The 20,865-nt window shown below is 32.8% G+C and overlaps 1 protein-coding gene across 5 annotated transcripts in view; it reads right to left on the minus strand.

Annotated features, from left to right (window-relative positions):
* The window catches only part of LOC142340355 (THO complex subunit 2-like), a 215,790-nt gene that overhangs the window by 24,520 nt on the left and 170,405 nt on the right, over nucleotides 1-20,865 (minus strand). For all 5 annotated transcript variants that reach the window (XR_012759067.1, XR_012759068.1, XM_075390939.1 and 2 more), the window contains exon 21: nucleotides 5,217-5,463. Coding sequence is in view for 3 of the 5 variants with exons in the window: in XM_075390939.1 (XP_075247054.1) it covers nucleotides 5,217-5,463 (247 nt within the window). In the remaining 2 variants the exon portion in view is untranslated. The remainder of the gene's footprint in view (nucleotides 1-5,216; nucleotides 5,464-20,865) is intronic.

A 20,865-nucleotide genomic window follows, 5' to 3' on the forward strand; every position in this document is an offset into this window, starting at 1 on the left:
TAAGAGTTGTCTTTTTCAAGAAGTGACGATGTCCTGAGTTTACAGGGTCGTACAAATTAATATGTCCCAAGATTTTGATTAGCTTTTTAGTAGCCTGTTTCTATTTATTCTATAAAAGTTGCTACTGCTAAAACCTCGGAAGCTCAATGCTGAAGATAGTGGAGATCATACCGCTGGATGAAGAATATACTCATAAAACTTTGAGATAAAATTGATTGTAAATTTAATTGTCGATAACGACAAGCAACATAAATGAATAAGGGAATAAAAACAAAGCATGACAAGTCCTGGCGTACAATTCAAAAGACTTTTATTGACTAAACAAAAGACTATACCTACAACGGACTATGAGTGACTTGGGAGAACCAGTTTCAAAAAGAAATCAGATCAAAAAAATAAAAAAAAAACAGAAAATCAAGTTAAAATGCCGCATGTGAACAAAGAGCCGCTAGCGAGAGCAAAATTTGGCTCAAACAAAATATTAGATGAATTATTAACTCGATTGGAAAAACCATTAAGAAAAAAATCCGATCCAAAAAATCGAAAAAAAAAACAGTAAATATCAAAGTGAAATAAATTGCCGTTAGGTATAAATTATGCGTAAAGGCTTTGAAGCTGTGACGCAACGAATTATTATTCACCGTTTTTTCGTGGCGTGGTACTGGATAAGCTGTAAGAAGTGGGTGGTTTTAATTTTGGACATTACTTCAAAGTAAATAGTAATTCCATCCAGTTTAAAATCTTCCAGAAAAAAGACAACTTTGCAGTGAAATTCGGAAGAATTTAAGTTAGTTTCTTTATAAGAAGTTACTGAAAAGAATTACGTTGGAGTTATCAACCCAAGCAGATTCAATATGCTCGGAAAAGAAACAAAAATCTTTAAACCATTCAAAATCAACACCTCCTTCGAAATATGTATTCATAATTTAATAATTGTTAAAAATATGAGAATGAGCACCATAAACTCTGTATGACGATTGGAGATCAAGACTTTTAACATCAGTCGCGTTGGAAAGCGTAGCACAAAATGTTCTTTTGGAATAAAAGTAAAGAGAATGAGTAACATTAGTTGCGATAGAAATCGTCGTGTCACAAAAATTGCAATTTCTATCATTCCTTGATCAAAAAACGCGAGCGGTCAATATTCTAGGGTATTGAGATAATAATTTATTCAGTATTAAGAGGTTTTAAATAGAATCAAATCTTATTGTTCAACTTGAAATTTATATTTAAGAATAATTCAGTTCAATGAATAATTTTCTCAACGCCGGATATAGAAGAAGGAATGAAGCAGGTACTGAAAGTTAACAACCAAAAAAACATTATTCAAGTGGGTAGACGTGTAAAGTAGAAGATTTCAAATACTTGATTGAGTGGTTTATGTTATGTTTGCTGAAATATTGGTAAAAGTACTGTTTGAGCTGGGTATATTCTTCTAGCGTCGTCGCCGGTTAAATGTTCGTCTGATAAATTGTTTACGCGGTGGTTTTGTCGAGATTTTTGCTGCTGTAGATGGTTTTCTTTGTAGATGATGTAGTTACCGTTGATGAACCAGAACATTTAATGAAAATGTACCATTCTATGAAAATGTACCTAAAGCTACTAACTTTGAAACTGATCTTGGTATGTAGGGACCACAATCTATAATTCTATAATAATTAATTTTGAAAACAATGTTAATGAACACGTTAAGGATGCAAGTACAATTAATATAATGGATGTTACTCAGTGTTATTGTCAGATTGGTAGGAAGTTTTATCCTACGGATAGGATGAATATGAATTATGGGACTAAGAACTATAAACTTACCCGGCAGATTGCCGGAAAAGAGCCGCCGTTGATTCCCATAACCAACATTGGGATTGGAAGAAAAAACAAATGAAAAAAGAGATTTTTTTAAGTTTTTTCATTAGTTCTGAACATACTCCTGTTTCGTAGTGAGACGACACAGGGACTAGTACCAATATCAATAAGCATTAGAGATGATAACTTAGAAAAAAGTTCGAGTAACGGGCATCTAAAATTGCGCGTCATGGGTTTATCCCGTTTCTATTTCTCATTTCGTTTTTTGATAGCGACTCATTGTGAGTTGCACTGCTGTCTAACAACACGTTTAGCAGAATGAGAGATCAAAAAGAAGTCCAAAAGCCTTCACGCAAAATGTTCAAGCTGTGAACTAAAGTAAAGCAAAAATTTTAATACGACGAAGTAAAAAAAGTAGGAGCGCTATAATAGCCGGCTGAGAAGCTAAGGCGGCAATTAATAAGGTGTCTAAAGAGATAGTGAATTTTAATGAAAAATTATAATGGTTTACCAGATGAAATTAAACCATATATAATTCATAGAACCTTTAAAAGTAATTAACATAGCCGGTAGACTGCCGGAAAATAGCCGCGATAGACGCTTGTGGCGTTCCATGAACTGAAACAACTAAAGAAATAAGATAGACAGATCGACCACCAGTCCTTTAATAGACCATTAGACTTTTTTTGGTTTGATTCAGACTCAATTTTATGACACATACGGTCTATAAGGAAAAATCCCTAAAAGAGCTTTTTCAAAACTGAAATCAGAAACTCAAAACCAATGCCTGCGAATTAGGTCATATAAGTTTGTCACTACTTAGATGCACACTATTGATCTTTAACCAGTAAAACTTCATAAGATTTAAAGTTCCATGAGTGAGTTCAAAAGTCATTTTTTTAGTTAGGTAAGTCGCGCAATTGACCTAAAAGCAGAAATGACGTCACGCACACAAATTTTAACTGCAAAGCAGTAGAAGTCACTGAAGTCAGAAAGAAGTCAATTCCAAGAAGTCAGTTCGTAAGAATCATCACAATTCAAAGATTTGAATGAAAAACTTAGAAATACTCTACCTAACCAGTAGATCACGTGAACAATTCCAGCAGAAACAGAAACAAAATCATCTAAAAAAACAAAAATTAAAACAATCAAAAACATAACCGACTAAACGTCGGAAGTATTGCTCTTGAACGACTAGTGGGAGCTCTAATCAATTGCAGCCTGCTTCAGTCGGGGGGGGGGGGGGGGGGTAGCCTAAATGGGACTAAGAAGTTCTATAGTGGGCTTCAAATAACCATATTAGAGGTTAACATATACCACTATAAGGATTTAAAGTTAAAAAATGACACCAATTTCGGCTTACTTTTTATTTGACTTTTAGTATTAAATTGCCGCCAATTGAGTTCAGCTGCTTGAAATTGTGATTGAGAGAGAATTTTAGATCACGCGAAATGCAAAAAGTCAAGGGCGTAAAAGTCACTCGAAAAGTCAAAACCGTCAAGCGAAAATTTTGCATAAAAAAAGACACACACGTTTACAATAATTGCTATGAACTGCGTTCAAGAGCAATTAAAAACTGAACAAAAATATACTCATTGCTAAAACTCTAGAAGCTTTACCCCTAAGGCAAAATTTGATCTCTTTAATTATACCTATTTCAAATACATGTTGAAAACCAATTTTTGTTTCTGGAATCGGTCCAGTATTATATCTGCAATAACTGAAAGAAATTCATTGGCCCTTGAAGATCGATTAACTCGAAAATGACAGAAAAAAAAATCAATTGCAAATTTTAATGAAATGTTACGGAAAATCGTGATATTAAAATCTTCAGAATCGTTTGTGTGTATCTAGAGGCTATTAGATGCCATCCCCTAACCAATTCAGAGCCTTCAAAAATTCATTGGCTCAAAGACCGATAGGCAATAATTTTTAGAAAAAATTTCAAATTTCAAAATAGAAATTCTTTCAAATAAAATGTAGAAAACCATTCACTTGCCCCCTAGCAACTATTTGATAACAAACTATCAAACCTTGGATGAGGTTAGCTGGCTAATGAGGTGAGAAAAACTGACTAAAAGACAAATGTTTTGAAAAAATCTAAAAAAAATTGCAAATTTTATCAAGAAATTTCTAGCATTCGAAAGGTTAAATTGTTGAAAACAAATCCATTGAAAGTAACAACCATGCAGTAACTTTCATCAGACCATGGAATAGGATTTTGGGTACTTGAGAATGGACAAATACGAAAAACATGACAAAAACTTTAGAAAACCTTGAAAAAAATTGCAAATTTTTTCAAAAATGTGCTAAAATTTGAGACATTAAAATGTTGAAAACCAATCCGTTGTTACTAGAAACTATGGAGTGCCCTATTTTCAAACCTCAAAGGAGATTCCTTGGCCCCTGAAAATGTAAAAACTCAACAAATAACAAAAATTTTCAAAAAAATTTAAAAATTGCAAAAATTATTATCATTTTGCGTGTTTGTGTTTGTAATACCAAAACATATAGCTCATAAAATAGTCATAAAAAGTAAATTTGTCCCAAAAAAAGGCCTTCGTCAACTTTTAAAAACTTCAACCTAAGACTAATCAAACAAAAAACTTAAAAAAATCACAAAAAACATGAAAAATTGCAGCATTTTGAGCCCAAAAACTCCTAAAAACGATCTTTTAACCTTCAGTTAAGGCCATCCCAGCAGCTGTACCTTTCTAACCACTTGAATGACTACTAAAGCCCTCTTTGGGCCTCTAATGAAACTTAATGCCCGCTGGGCTTTACCTGTTTATCCGTTTTGAAAGATCAAAGTCATTGAAAAATGTTTGAACATATCTTAAAAAAAACACAGCGCTCCAATACAATTCAAATTCTTTGAATTGTAAAAACACGATGTCCCCAATAATAGCCGCTATCGCTTCGCGGCTATTAATAAAATATACGTATTTGATACTAGATATCAAATGATCAAATTGGTCCACAACCAATACAACTTAATTTTAAATTTAATGCTGTTGTTGCTGATACTATATGTCATGCATTAGTTTTCCAAAAAGATTAGTGTTAGTAGTGATAATAAAATGGTTAAAATTGTATCATAGATGCATGCAATTTATATACACAGACTTCATTTTATTCAATGGAGATACATTTTATAACCGGTAATTGGTTCTTTTTGTTTGTTTTAACGTTATGGAAAAATATCGTTAAAACTATGATTTTGACGTATTTCTGTTTTGTTATTGATATCAAAATTGTATCAAAATGATTTTTTTTCATATTCTCTCTTCTCTTACCGCTGCCAGTACCATATACACTTTACTAGCATTTAACGATTTTTTTCATTTGCAAAAAGAAATGACACCAACACTTAATTCATCATTTCTCTACTAATCATTAAGCAAAAAACTAACCAGAAGCTGTGGTAGATCCTTTGCCGTCTCCTGTCGCCTTTCCCTCTGCGGTTCCGTTGGTAGAAGCATTTCCACCATCTCCAGTGGCGGGTCTCTTGGAGGATGTTCCGTTGGCCACTTTTGAGTCCCCCGATCCAGCATCCTTCTGCACACTCGAAGATCGGCTAACTGCAGCTGCTGCCTTCTGTGCTGCTTCTTTCTTGACTGCTGCTTCGTTCTGCTTCATCTTCTCCTGCTTCTTCATCCTCTACAACATTTAAGCAACCTTTTGCTCATGAACTTTTTTTGATGGGGAATTTGATAGTTTGTTAAACAGACTTTATTGGTCTCGTTATCTGTGATAAGAAACATTTAACTGAGACTGGTGTGCAAACACACATTTCCTCAGATTGCATTACTCTAAGAACCAAGTGCCAAGGAGGTAACGACGCCTATTTAATTGACCATCAAAAATTCGTTCACAATAAAAAAAATGTCCTCCCAAATTTAAGCACTAAACTCCTCCAACAGCAACTGGAAAACTGACACAGAAAAGGATCTGAACTCCCTTTTCTTAATGAGAGGATACAGGCGCTAGTATCAATATCAATAAGCATGAGAGATGTTATCTAAGACTTATTAGAATAACGTTCTAGAACTGTGCTGTATCACTTTTCTATTTTAATTGTTTAATTGCGTTTTGCGATACTGACACTGCTGACTCCAGATTGTTTTGCTGAGCAATAGCTGATCAGAATGAGAGATCAGAAAGAGCAAAAAAAGAAATTTTAGCAAAAATCAGAATCTTTTTGTAAACTAGTGGTTTCTAAGAAAGAAAAACACAAAATAACACTTAGAAACCTTAACCAGTGCATAACAATAAAAGTTAAAACACAATTAGCAGTTCTGTTAGGTGAGAATTGTGCAAAAGAACAGCAAAAGCGGGCCAGATTCAAAAATTAACGAAAAACAATTCAAAAACCAATAGTAACCAAATCAGAGAAAACAATAGTTGAAGTGTAAGCAGATAAAATCACGACAATTAAGCCGAACTGGAAGGCCAATGGAACTTATATTGAGACGAATCGAAAAGACTACAAGAAAAGCTACAAAAGCGGACACGACTCAAAAATCCACTATTTTCTAAGGAACAAAAACTACTGCTATGAGCTCAAGTCATGAAATAGATTCAATTATGCCGGAAAAGAAACTGATGACCAGTGTCATTGGTCAGACTAAGTTATAAAACAACAAAGGAGCAAGATCTCGTTAATAGTTTTTTTTGGGAACATCGTTAATACTGTCTCAAAGTAAAAAAAATAGCTATGGGCCAAAACGGTCAATTCGATTATTTAAACTCCATCACTCACCAATGATGGACGTAATGATCAATCAGATTTAGTGATATGACAACAATAAGTATAACAAATAACATAACAGACTAAAGACAGGCGAATTGCTCTCGAACAACCGGCGAGCGGTTCGCTTCGTCAGCAGCTAGCCGCGGTTTAGTGAGTCTAGCTTAATTGAAGGGGCGCGAGGTGAGGGTAATAGATGATGACATCACGCCACATAACGGCAGCTGAAATGCGTCATCAACAAGGAGAGAGAGAGAGAAATAGTGTGCGAGAGATAAAACGTGAACGAGAAAGAGAAGGAAAGAGACCCCAGCTGACACAGAGAGAGAGAGAGGTAGGAATATTTGCCATGATGAGATTCGACTATGCAACTTGTAGTTTCTAGCCTTGTCAGTAATTACATCATAAAGAAAAAAACTGAAAGTTCAAAATTTGAAAGAGAAGTTTTGAGATTTTGCAGTGGAAAATGTTCCTAACCATTTTCTGTCTTTGGAGTTCCGTCATGTAACCCATCTGCAAGGTTTAAAAGGTTTCGTTGGCCAATGATCGTTGAACTCAGAAAAGGACAAAAATATTCAAAAATTTTAAAAACAAAATCTTGCTAAAATTCGTGATATTATTATCTTTTCTCAAAAGACAATCCAGTATCTCTAATTCAAGCCTTAAAAATTATACTATGCATTATTAGAACACGTGTGTGATCTTATGAAAACATGAGTTGAAAATCAAGAGAAAAACAGCAATAATATAAGCCAAATAACAAACTTGGGAAAAAATTTTGATTTAAAAACCAAGCGCAAACCGAGTGACGTCGGACGAATTGCCCTCAAACGATATATGCGAGAACAGTCGAGCAACAAATGGCAGAAAAAACAAACAAAACAAGTGAAATGGTAACTCCAAAACTTACAGAACCAGTGAACAAAATCATTACTCTCATTTGATTTCGAAAAAAAAAACAGTAACCGGTTCACTAAAAACGTAAAAAATGAAAATTTTTCGAAGAAACTTATAAATGAAAAAAAGGAAGCTCTCAGGACTTTTATTAATATGTCAACAGGTTGAAGAACATAAACCAACTAACGTCAGACAAATTCCTCTCTACGACTGGCGGGGCAAAGAATTTAACAGGGGATAGAGAAACTTTTATTGCGCAAAAACTTCTGACTGTGGAGGGCTTCAAACCTTCGACCTGCCTGCTAGGCGTCGGTGAAATTAAACTATACTGTGCACGGGCTTTGTACGAACATCTCTCACAACCGGTTTTACTTTAGCAACAGAATTAATTTCTGAACGCGAACAATTTATTACTCAAAAATCAATAAGTCAAGCGTAAGAAAGTCAAAAGCGAAATCAAAAGAATGTTCTAAACAAAAACGATCAAGCAGAAATTTTGCATAAGACACACACATTTACAATAAGTGATTTAAACTTCGTTCACGAGCAATTAGGCACATCTGACTAACGTCGGGAGAATTGCTCTCAAACGACTGGCGAGCGATTGGCTTAGTGAATAGCTAACTGCGGCTTAGGGACGCTAGCTTTAGCTTCATTGAGCGTCATTCTAACAAAATTAAATGCCCTCCGGACTTAACCTGCTTAATTTTGAAGGCAAAAGTAGTAGGTAGAACGAAAAATCGCATTAAAAAAGACCAGGGAATTAAATGCTCTCCGAACTTTACCTGTTCATTCGTTTTTGAAGGCAAGAAGTAGGTAGTATGAAAAATCCGATCAAAAAAGACCAGCAGGCATCCGTTTGAGAGCTATTAAAAACGCATAAAGTTTGAAAACAAAGACACTTGCCCGAATGTAACAACTGTTGACCCCTTAACGTCCAAAGCGATTGCAGGAGAAAAAGACAAAAAGATGCAAATTGATATTCGTTCCCAAAGTGTTAAAAAATAAGTGGGAGGGGGTGAAACTCTGACATCAATAGCAATTAGAAGTATGCTATAAGGAATCTAATAACTTAATGCACCAAGTCTTAGTGCTCGGGCTTAATTAGTTAATCCGGTTTCTTTTGCTTTTGACAATTGACCGTGACAATACTTCCGTACATTTTCCGTCTTAATTTTTAATTTCGTTTTAGTAAAAACAGCGAGTGAATTGATTCAGAGGTCAAACTCTAGGTTTGTGACTTATGCAATACAGAAAAAGGAAAGCGCCTAAAAACTCGCGTTTGAAATTGTTTGACGGTCTGTTAATTAAATTTTTTTTTCAACTTTCCCGTGAATATGACCCGTGAATAAAAACACCACTCTTGATTGACTTCAAAAAAAGAGCAAACTCATCACTAAAAATACGTATCGGAACAAATTCTGGAAAAAGTACAAGATATCAGCCTTTTAAAGATAGTCGGCAGCTTGTGCCGTATAATAGATATACAAACAGATAGACAGAAATTGAAAATGTTATCGACACCACTCAAAAAACTATGTAAAGAATTCAGTGATAAATTAATAAAGCTTCTGAAAATTAAGTCCACAGAAGCCTTTCTATTAGTGACCTTTATAACACATTTTATCGGGACATTTATTACACACATGTTCCGTTGACGGTAAACTAATTCAAATTGAAATTAGGTTTTAAAGTGCAAGAGTAGTTTTATAGAGTGAGGTAAGTCGCGTATGATCAAAATCTAACTCGACGCAAATGACCAAAAATGGCTGAATGACTTTACGCGCGCCTTTAGTGACAAGAAGAAGTCAATTAAAAAATTTTACTTTCTCAGCGTTGCTGAATGATCAAATGTAAAACAAAGAACGTCAGACGACGAAAAAAAAGCATGAACACTACAAAAACAGTTTAGCAGCTAAATTAAAACACGGATCAGATAGAAAATACGTTCCCCATTGACAAAGAAAATTTACCACAATAAAAACCAGCAACTATCGTCGAGCGAATTGCTCTCAAACAACAGGCAATCGGTTGTCTTCGTAACTTGCAAACTGGGGGTTAGGTAGGTTTTAGGGAGGGGGGGGGGGCGTGGTGGGTTATAAAAGCGGGGAGTGGTCAGGCTTTCGAGGTTACGGGTGGAATGACGTGGAAGGAAGGAAATGGGTCGGGGTTGAAGTGGGGAGGGTGATTAAGTGGGAAAGGGCGTCAAACTCTAAGAATTTCCCTTCACAACGAGTTCATATCTCCTAAACAGTTTCGATGGATCGCTTGCATAGAGACTAGTAAGGCATAACTCTCTAAGAGAACTTAATACCTTCTGGACTGTACCTTTTATCCAGTTTCTGAGAACGTCGATAGGAATAGCCTTTCCAAGCACATTTAAGTGCTGACAAAATGCGTGAAAAAAGAAATAATCTCAAGTCAAATAACAAAAGAAAAAGACACAAAAAATACATCAACCACAAAATATAGGAATGCTCAATAAATTATTCATAAAGTCAAAGTGCACAAAAGCCACAATTAGAACACATATTTCTCATTTTAATAACAATTAAGAGAAGAAACACTGAAAACACACACACACACTTCTCATTTTAATAGCACTTAAGAGAAGAAACACTGAAAACAGAAGTCAACTTCAAGCACCTGAAAAAATTAGCTCTCAAAGACAGAAAATTTGTTCAAAAACCAATTTCTCACTCCACTTTAAAGCAAGTTTGGAAGAAATCCCGTCTCAAGACTACCCGATTTTTCGCTCCCTTTACTAATTCAGCGTGACTGAAACACAACTGAAATTTGCCTTCTCATTGACGTGAAAAAGCCGAAAAAAAGTTTGAATAAATAACATAGCCGGAAGCACGATATCGACTCCAAGCAAAATATAACCTAAACTCTAGCCAACCAGTAACTGATAGAACTATTAACTTCATTATTCCATTCAAAGCAACAAAACAAGTATTGAAAACAACAAAGTGAGGAAAGAAAATACCAGTGAAAAAAGCAGGGGAGTAAACGAAAATCCAGTGATAGGAAAAACAAAAATAGTAACAAAAATAATCTCGAAAAAGGGGAAAAAACGAAAAACGAGTAAACAGAAGAATAAAATCACGAATTTTTTTTTAAAAAAAACTGTTACATTTTGTAACAATTCACGGAAAAACGCAAAATCTAAATAACTTTTCTCAACATATCTTAACCACGCAACTCTCAAACGCACTAAAAACACTTGAAACATGAGTAAGAATTAAAAATTACAAAAACAGCAGAATTGCTTAATTTATTGCATCTTTTCCGCTTGTGCCCCCGTCTTAGTGAGTGCATGTTTTTTGCACCTACAGACGCACGTGACATATTTTTATATAATGACATACTATGTAAAGGATCCTGCTCTGTAACTGGGGGTGTATAACGTACTGAGGGCACAAAAGATCCAATTTATTTCAATAAAACTATGGGCTATCAAGCCTTCAATTGTTTTCACTTAGTGATAATAGCCCTTGTACCAACCCTAATCAAACAATTTATTCTAAAAAAATCTCAAAGTCAGAAAAAAAACAGAAAAATTTGGCCAACATAGCCGGCAGATTGCCGGAAAATAGCCGCGATAGACGCTTGTGACCTTCCATGAGTTGAAACAACTAAAGATATAAGCTAAACAGATTGACCAGACTCTAATACTCAAGAATTAGGGCATATACGTTTGGCACTACTTGGATGCACACTTTTGATCTTTAACTAGTAAATGCTCATAAAAATTAAAGTTCATTAAGTGATTTCAGAAGTCATTTTTTTGAATAAGGTAAGTCACGCAATTGACCTAAAAGCAAAAAAGACGTCACGAACACAAATTTAAACTGCAAAGCAGTAGAAGTCACTGAAAAAGTCAATTCCAAGAAGTCAGGGTTTGACGGAACAAAAATCTGTTAGACGAAGTAAAAAAAACGTAGCAGGACAAGTCCTGAAATACAATTCAAAGAATTGAATGAAAACTTAGAATTACTCTACTCGACCAGCAGATCAAATCAACGATGCCAGCTAAAACACAAACAAAATCAAAAATCATCACAAAAAAACTGAGAAACAAACAATCAAACAAACTAAACAAATATATAATCATTGCTAAAACTTTTAAGCTTTTACCCCTAAGGCAAAATTTGATCCCTTTAAATATACCTATTTCAAGAATATGTTCAAAACCAAATTTTGTTTCTGAAATTGGAGCAGTATTATATCTGCAAGGCCTGAAAAAATTAATTGGCCCTTGAAGATCGATTAACTCAAAAATGACCAAAAAACTCAAAAAAAATGAAATCAATTGCAAACTTCAATAAAAGGCTGCTGAAAGTCGCGATATTAATATCTTCAGAAGCATTTCTTAAAAAATGATTCTAGTGTCTCTAGAGGCTATCCAGTAAACCAATTCCAAGCCTTAAAAAATTGATTGGTTCAAAGATCGATAGGCAATAATTTTTTTTTAAAAAATTAAATTTCAAAAAAGAAATTTGTTCTATTAAAATGTTAAAAACCATCCAATTACCACTAGCAACTCTTTAATAACATACTATCAAACCTTGTATTAGGTTATCTGGCTACTCAGGCAAAAAAAACTGAATAAGAGACAAATGTTTTGAAAAAAAATAAATAACTTGCAATTTTTATCAGATAATTTTCAAAATTCGACAGCTTAAATTGTTGAAATAAACTCCAGTGAAACTAACAATTATGTAGTAACTTTTTCAGACCGTGGAATAGGTTTCCTGGCACTTGAGAATGGAAAAATATCAAAAATTGTCAAACTTTAGTAGGTAACCTCAAAAAAATCACTCCATTATTACTAGAAACAATACAGTGCCCTATTATCAAACCTTAAAGGAGATTTGCTGGCCCCTCAAGCTGGAAAAACGCAAAAAATGACAAGTTTTCAAAAAACTTGAAAAAAATTGCAAAAAATGCTATCATTTTGTGTGTTTGTGTTTGTAGTACCAAAACATATAGCTCATAAAATGGTCATAACAGGCAATTTTGTTTCACAAAAAGCCATCAGCAACTTTTAAAAACTTCAACCTAAGACTAATCAAACAAAAAACTCAAAAAAAAATCATAAAAAACATGAAAAATTGCACCATTTTGAGCCCAAAAACTCCTAATAATGACCTTTTAACCTTGAATTGAGGCCATCCCAGCAGCCGCAACACTCTAAGCACCTGAAGGACTACTAACGTCCACTTTGGGCCTCTAATGAAACTTAATGCCCGCTGGGCTTTACCTGTTTATCCCGTTTTGAAAGATCAAAGTCATTGAAAAATATGTGAACACAACTTAAAAAAAAACACAGCGCCCCAATACAATTCAAATTCTTTGAATTGTAATAGGACCGCAATAACAGCCGCCTGCAATTGCTGCTGCGTCTATTAAAAACAGGAAGTAATCGCAAAAATTGTTCGAATTTAGCCTATTTTCTACTACTAAATTTAAATTGATTTTAACGAAACGGAAAGTCCACAATACAAACAAAAAAATATTTTCAATCTACAAACGTATCCATAGACAATATTAACATGAAACAAGAGACTAAAATGGCGTAATTAGAAAAATACCGCAAAATCGCATATAAAAAAATAAAAATTGGTAGATATAAGTTGAAAAACGTATCGACGGCGCTCAAAAAGCCAGGTAAAAAAATCAGCGATAAATTAATAAAGCTTGTAAACATTCTTTTCGCAGAAGCCTTTACTGCACATATTAGTTCCTTTGACATTAAACTAATTCAAACTAAACGTAAGTTTTAAAGTGCAAGAGTCATTTTATTGAGTGATATAATTATGATCAAAATCTATTCAAGCAAATGATCTTAAAACCTTTGCTAGACAAAGAATGAGAAATGACGTCCCGCGCGCAAACGCCGTTAGTGAGAGGAAGAAGTCATTCAGAAAATTTGACTTTTCCAGCTTTTCCGAAAAAAAACTTCAGACGACGAAACAAAAACATAGCAGGACAAGTAAAATTCACAGAATTTTCAATGACTAAACAAAACAATAAGACCTAGAAAGGACTATGAGTGGATTGGGAAAACCATTTTTCAAAAAATCAGATCAAAAAAATATTTAAAAAAAACAGAAAATCAATGTCAAAATGCCTCATGTGGACAAAACACCACTAGCGAGAAATGGAAATTTGGCTGAAACAAAAACCTAGAAAAAACTATGAATGGATTGGGAAAACCATTTAGAAAAAAATCCGATCCAAAAAATCGAAAAAAACAGTAAAAATCAAAGTGAAATTGCCGCATGTGAACAAAAATCACGAGCGAGAAAACGAATTTTTGTTCAAACACTGTTTTCCCACTCTACTTTAAAACTGGAGCGAAAAAATTTCGTTTTTTCGCTCCATGCCACTTCCTGTTTTGGCTTGACCAAAATCACTACACCAAAATCATGAAAATGTGTGAGCAGATCTTTAAAGAACGACAGCGCCCCAATACAATTCAAATTCTTTGAATTGTAAAAAACCAAGAGAAACGCAATATAGCTCCGCTCAGCTTACAGCTATAATATGAAAAAGAGTACAAAAATCGGTCAAAAGCGTCTAAAACGGCGAAATAACAAAAATACCTCAAAATTGCATTTAAGGAAGTGATGAGATGGTTAAAACATACAGTTCGACAACAAAAAAATCACAATTTTTGCACACGTGGCATTGAATTTTTCAGATCTTGTTTCAGAACTGTATAAATTGAAAAAAAAAACAAACAACTAACGTCGGGCGAAGTGCTCTGAAAACAACAGTCGAGCGGTTGCCTTCGGTAGAGGCCAACTGGGGTTTATTGATGCTAGCAATAGGGGTGACCGGTGTTGTGTTAGGGGGGGGGGGGGGGTTAAGCAATGTGGGGGTAGGCTGTGTTTATGATTAAGAACCACCCTTCGCACCATGAAATTGTCTCCTCAAAATAGTTTTGGTGAATCGCATTCCTAGAGCATAGTAAGGTTAAGGGCTCTTAGAGAACTCAATGCCCTCGAGGAGCGCAATGATAACAGTAGTGGATAACACAAGGATTCCAACCACCAGTAAAATTTGTCCCTTTCTCCTAACGCTAATCGCGCATGTCGAATCGGGCCAAACTTTACTGTTTCTTGGAATCCTTGTTTTTTCCACTACTATATATTAGCTCTAAATTCAATAAAAAAATCAATTAAAAATCAAAAATAAAACAAAAAATCAAAAAATCAAAGCAAAATTTACATTTCACTCTTTAAGAGCGATTCACTCTTATTCGGAGTGATCCTCCAGTAGATAGATCGCTCTTTTTCACTCTTAAAAAGTGATTCCCGCTTTTTTGATATTTTCTCATTTTTTTATACTTTTTATTTCAAATTATCTATACTCTTCAATAAATTTATATTTTCTTTTACTTTTTCTAAATTCATTCCATTATTAAAAAGAAATGATACAAAATTATAATATTTACATGAACAACTATCAGTGAAACTGCTTCGCAGATCCTCTGTTTGGACAATAACTAAAGGACTTACAGCTCTAGGATTTTGTCTTTTATCTAATAAGCTTCTACTAAATCCTCTAGTTACTTCTACATCTGGATGTTGTTTCTTTACATGAGCCCGTATCCCATCATATCTCAACAGAAGTACAATATGGACGATTAACTTTAGCCGAAGTACAACTTCTACATGTATACTTACTCTCATCAAAATCAGTTAGTGGTTTTACATAATTACATTTATTACAACTTCTAATTAAGACTTCTGGGCTAAGGTTAGGGTTATGGTTAGGGTTAAGTTTAGGGTTAGGGTTAGGGTTAATGTTAGGGTTAAGGTTAGGGTTAAGATTAGGATCTGAGTTAGAGTAGAGTCATAGATAGAACCAGAACTAGAACTAGAGCTAGAACTAGAACTAGATTCATTTTTTAAAGAACAACCCCATGGAGAAAAATTATTAGCACAAATACCACTTAGTATTATATTACCACACATTCATTTATCAGTTTTATCTTTATGACATGATTCATAATGATATTTTAAAACAGCAATGTTTCCATATTTATAGTTGCATTCATAATAGGGTAAACTATAATATTTACCTAATCATAGGACTTTGTCCATCAGTGGAACTGCTTCGCGGATGATATTTAACCATGACTTCAATTAAATCTTTAGTATTATCTTTAGATGTGATACACTCTGCTAAATATTTATTTCCTAACGTATTGAGTGTATTAGTTTTACATCTCCTATCCAAAATCAATTCAAGGTCTAATTCTTTTTTATCGTTAACAAAATTTTTAATCTCTTCTCTAAATTCTTCATTATTTCCATATAGTCGGAATAAAAACTTTCCTCCCTTTCTATTCAAAATTCCCATTTCTTCATTGACGAAGTCACAGCTACACTGATTTATATATTCTTCTTGTATTGTATTTCGTAGATTAGCAAAGCTACTTCGTAGATTGGGCTTTGCCCATGTTTCACCATTAGTGAACGAGCTTTGCTCGTGGTTCTCCAAGCTACTTGGCTTGCCACGGACTTCATCCGTTCGCAGATCACTATCCAACTTCTCCATATCCAACGTTAACTAATGTATTTACTCTACTCAACATTGTGCTTGCTCGCATTGCTACACTCCCAGCATTTCTTGATATTATATCAGGATAAATATAACTAGATATAAAGAAACCTGAGCTTATAATTCCACCAATAGTTGATAAACTTTTTATACCCTTTCCCATAATCATTTCTTTAGTTAAAACATCATTCTGTATTTTAATATTATTTAATTTAAGAAGTTTATTAAAATAGAATATATAGTTATCGTGATTAATAACATTTCTATCTGTTGCATTTATCATGAGTGGTTTCATATATGCTATAAGTTTATTTATGTCTTCTCTTTCTAATTCATCTTTTAAACTAAGAGCTTTTAAATCAAGGAAATCAACTCTTGAATCATATATCATTCTTCTATTACTATTAATAATAATAAAAGTATTTTCCTTTTTATTATATTTAATTATACCAAAACGAAGTTCATCTGACATTCCATCTGTACAATTATAATGGTTACTATTTAACTCACTAATTATTTTACTAAAGTCATGTTCACATTTATATATCTCATTAAAGTTTTTAAATAGATCAGGTCCATTATAAGTTGTTAAATAAATAGTATCACAACTCATACTTGCTGTATTAATTATTTGAGCTGGTTTATGACACATTACAATCATTTGAATATTATAATGTCTACCTTCAGTAAAATCATAAGCTATATCTTTATTTAACCTATCACCCATATCATCAAGTACTATTACACAATTTTGAAATTTATGCATATTATTTTTTGTGATCATATTTATATAACATTTATTAAACCCAGTATAAAACTTAGACTCAGGATCTATCCAGTCTCTGTCATCTTTACACACTATAACAATATTTTGTCTTGGTTTTGTACTGAGTATAATTATTGAGTATAAGTATAAGTATAAGTACTGAGTATAAGTATTGTCTAATAAAATATGTTTTCCCTGTGCCAGTTCCACCATAAACAACAGTAAGTAATGGTGACTTTTCATATTCAAATCTAACTAGATTCCGATTCATAAATCCACCAAAGCTTTCTTCTAGTTTTGTGTATTTACTCGGTTTTGAATCATATAATAAATAACAAATTCCAATTATAATAAGAAAAAAAGTATACCACCTTTATCCATTTTTATATATAAAATTTATTTTATAAAAATGCTTATCCTAACTTTTGAGGAATTCAATAATAAATTTAATATTGATAATAATGCTATGAGTGATATCAGAATAAAAGATATAGGAAAAGATATAAGTCTAACACCAAATGGAATTGAAATGAGAGATCAAAGTCCTAAAACAATCAGGGAACCTGCTTCGCAGATCTATGAACCTAACTTTAACATTATTGTGAATCTACATCCAACTGATGGTACACAATGGGTTTTAGTTTTAAGAAGAGAAGGTGGTCCTGTGTATTACTTTGATAGCTTTGGTGTAGAAACCCCACCATTATTTTTAGAAGAATATGTTGATCTAGGATCTAATGAGAGAATACACCAATATGATGAATCTTATTGTGGGGCTTATTGTTTATACATGATCTATCTTATTGATAGAGGATTCAGAATTAAAAGTGCTTTAAATATTCTAGTAAATCAACGTAAATATCCAGGAATATATAATGCGTGTTTTTGTTTAGGTTGTAATGTTAATGTTAATGATAATGATAATGATCTACGAAGTAGCTTTGCTAATCATGATAATGATAATGTTAATGATAATGATAATGATAATGACATTGATAATGATAATGATAATGTTAATCAGGGAACCTGCTTCGCAGATGATCTACGAAGTAGCTTTGCTAATAATGTTAATGATAATGACATTGATAATGATCTACGAAGAAGCTTTGCTAATAATGTTAATGATAATGTTAATTATAATAATAATGTTAATGATAATGTTAATCAGGGAACCTGCTTCGCAGATGATAATTTTATATATCAGGGAACCTGCTTGGCTAGCCACGAGCAAAGCTCGTTCGCAGATCTATTTGGTGAAAAACATCAAAAGGGTAAACCTAATAACAATAGTCCTACTAACAATATCTCTGTAAATATAAATGAAGATCTACAATCATGGGTAAATGATGATGATATAATTACTGAAGCCACATTCCCAGAAAACTTTAGACGTATAATATCTGGTCCTAGTGAATGTGGCAAGACAGTAGTAAAAAAAACAATTCTAGCTAGTATATATTTTGATAAGCTATACATCATTGGACCTACTGGTGATCAATACAATGGATTAGAAAGAATAAACCAAAAGCAATTATAGAATTTATTAAAGATATAAAAGATTTACCATCTCCTGATAAACTACCCAAAGACTTAAAGAAACTAATGATATTCGATGATGTTAGAGCCAAAGAACCAGTTATTAATGAATACTTTTGTAGAGGTAGACATAATAATTGCGATATGATATATCTTAATCAAAACCTGTTCTCTCTGGATAGACAGAGTGTTAGAGAGAATTGTAATCTATTTATTTTATTTGAACAAAGAGGTAAAGTCCTAGCATCGATATATCAAGATTTCTTTAATAATGTTGAACTTAGTTATAAAGATTTTGCTAATATATGTAATAAGGTATGGAAAGAGCCTTATAATTATATTGTCATTGATATAACCAAAAATAAAAATATTAATGGTAAACTAAGAATTAATTGGGATCGGAGAGTTTTGTAGTAAAATTATTTCTATGTCCAGGGCTATTATTATAGATAGAGATTGAACTATAACCATATCATTAACTATATATTCTAAATCAAATGTAAAGTAAAACTTAATACATCACCATTAAAGTCTATAGGTCTTCTATGCTCATCTTTAATATGAAACTCTATATATTCTATTCTATCTTTGGTTACATTTTGATACAAGATATTAGTTGGTATAAAATTTATCAAGTAACCTGGTGGTTCTGTTAGATTAAAAGTATATAATATATCTATATCTTTACCATTATCTTTAGCTCCAGATATAATATTGCAATGAATGTTAATATTATTGAAACCCATAATATCAATAATTTTCTGAGATTTATATTTACCTTTTTTATAAACTATTTTTCTAAATCCTAGTAATGAGGCTATTGAGTTTTCTATATCAAAGCTGAGTGCTCCTTGTTTTATTTCCATTAAACATTTCATCGTATTCTTATCAGGTTCTATTATAACATTACCATCAATTTCTTCTTTTATTAATTCTGCTATGTCAGTTAACTCATATGCTCCCGGTGTAATGGTTGAAAATAGCAACGGGACTCCTTTATAATTATAATAAAGGATAGATGTAATGTTTGGGCTTGAGGTAGAGATAGGGTTAGGGTTATGGGTAAAATTAGGGTTAGAACTAAGAGCCTGAGGTAAAGCTTCATCGTCTCCTATAACAGTACTAGCATATAAGAATTGATTATTCCCTCTATTCACATTAAACACCGAATTATAAACATATAATCTAATTAAACCTAATTTTGATGAGTTAAGTATAGGTTCACTAAAATTAAACTTTTCTGTTGGCTTTATCATTCTAATATTAAGTGTATGCTCTTCTTTAGTTTTAGTTAAAGCTTCATGTATATTTTGTAGTTCCCTTAAGATTAAATTGTCTGTCATTTTTTATCTAATCAAAATGGATTTTAATTTGGACACAACTTATAGTTATAATAATGATATACACAAAAGTAAGATTATAAAATGTAAAACCTAATAATCTAGCAACAATGAATACAATCAATACTAACATTATAATCATTCTCAAAAGAGAAGAGAATCATTGCAATTTGCGTGATTCCTATCTAGAGATAGAGTTTGTTGTATCAGATAATGCTGGTGGTGTATTTGCTAATATCAGATTAGTTAATTATGGTATGATGGCATTGTTTAGTTCAGTTAAACTTGAAACTAGTGGTGGTAGGACTATTGAATATATAGATCACTGTCATACTAATCTATTGATGTATAAGTTATTAACTAGTACTGATGATGAATATGAGAGTGGTTTTGTTAGAAATCAAGGCAATAGAGATAGTCAACTTAAAGGTGACCATATTGCTGCACAACGGAGTCATATGTATATGATGATTAAGATGAGTGATCTATTTGGTTTCGTAAATGATTAAGAAAAGATTATATATCGTTTAGGATTTAAAATAATTTTAAAAAGAAAATAATGATAGAGCTTTATATAGAGTTAATGCTAATCCTGGCGCAGTTGCTAATGACGGTAATATAGAAATTAGAGATATATCATGGTGTGTTCCCAGTATTGATCCTAGTAATGATAATAGAATTATTGTGCAAAAGGTTTTAAATAAAAAGAATAATGTAGACTTTAGTTATTATGAAAGAAAGACATTTTATAAGAATGTGCCCAATGCTACTAACTTCTTGTTTGATCTTGGTATGGAAAGTGGTATGGAAAGACCACAATATATAATAGTTGGTTTTGAAAATAATAATGTTAATGAACAAACTCATGATGCAAGTACATTTGATAAGAATGTTACTGAAAGTTATTGTAAGATTGGTAGCGAGTTTTATCCCGAGGACGGAATGAATATTAATTACGTTACCAATAATTATAATGAGATTGTTAGCTTTAATAAAGATTATAATGGGCTACCACATAATATAAAACCATATATAAATCATAGAACATTCAAAAGTAGCTATAGAATATATGTATTCGATACTAGATATCAAAGGGAGCATATAGGACCACAACCAATACAACTTAAATTTAAATTTAGTGCTGCTGTTGCAGGTGTTATTTGTCACACATTAGTATTAACTAGAAAGGTTATTAG

This window comes from Convolutriloba macropyga, chromosome 1 (genome assembly GCF_964194025.1).
Source record: "Convolutriloba macropyga chromosome 1, txConMacr16.3, whole genome shotgun sequence".
NCBI lineage: Eukaryota > Metazoa > Xenacoelomorpha > Acoela > Convolutidae > Convolutriloba > Convolutriloba macropyga.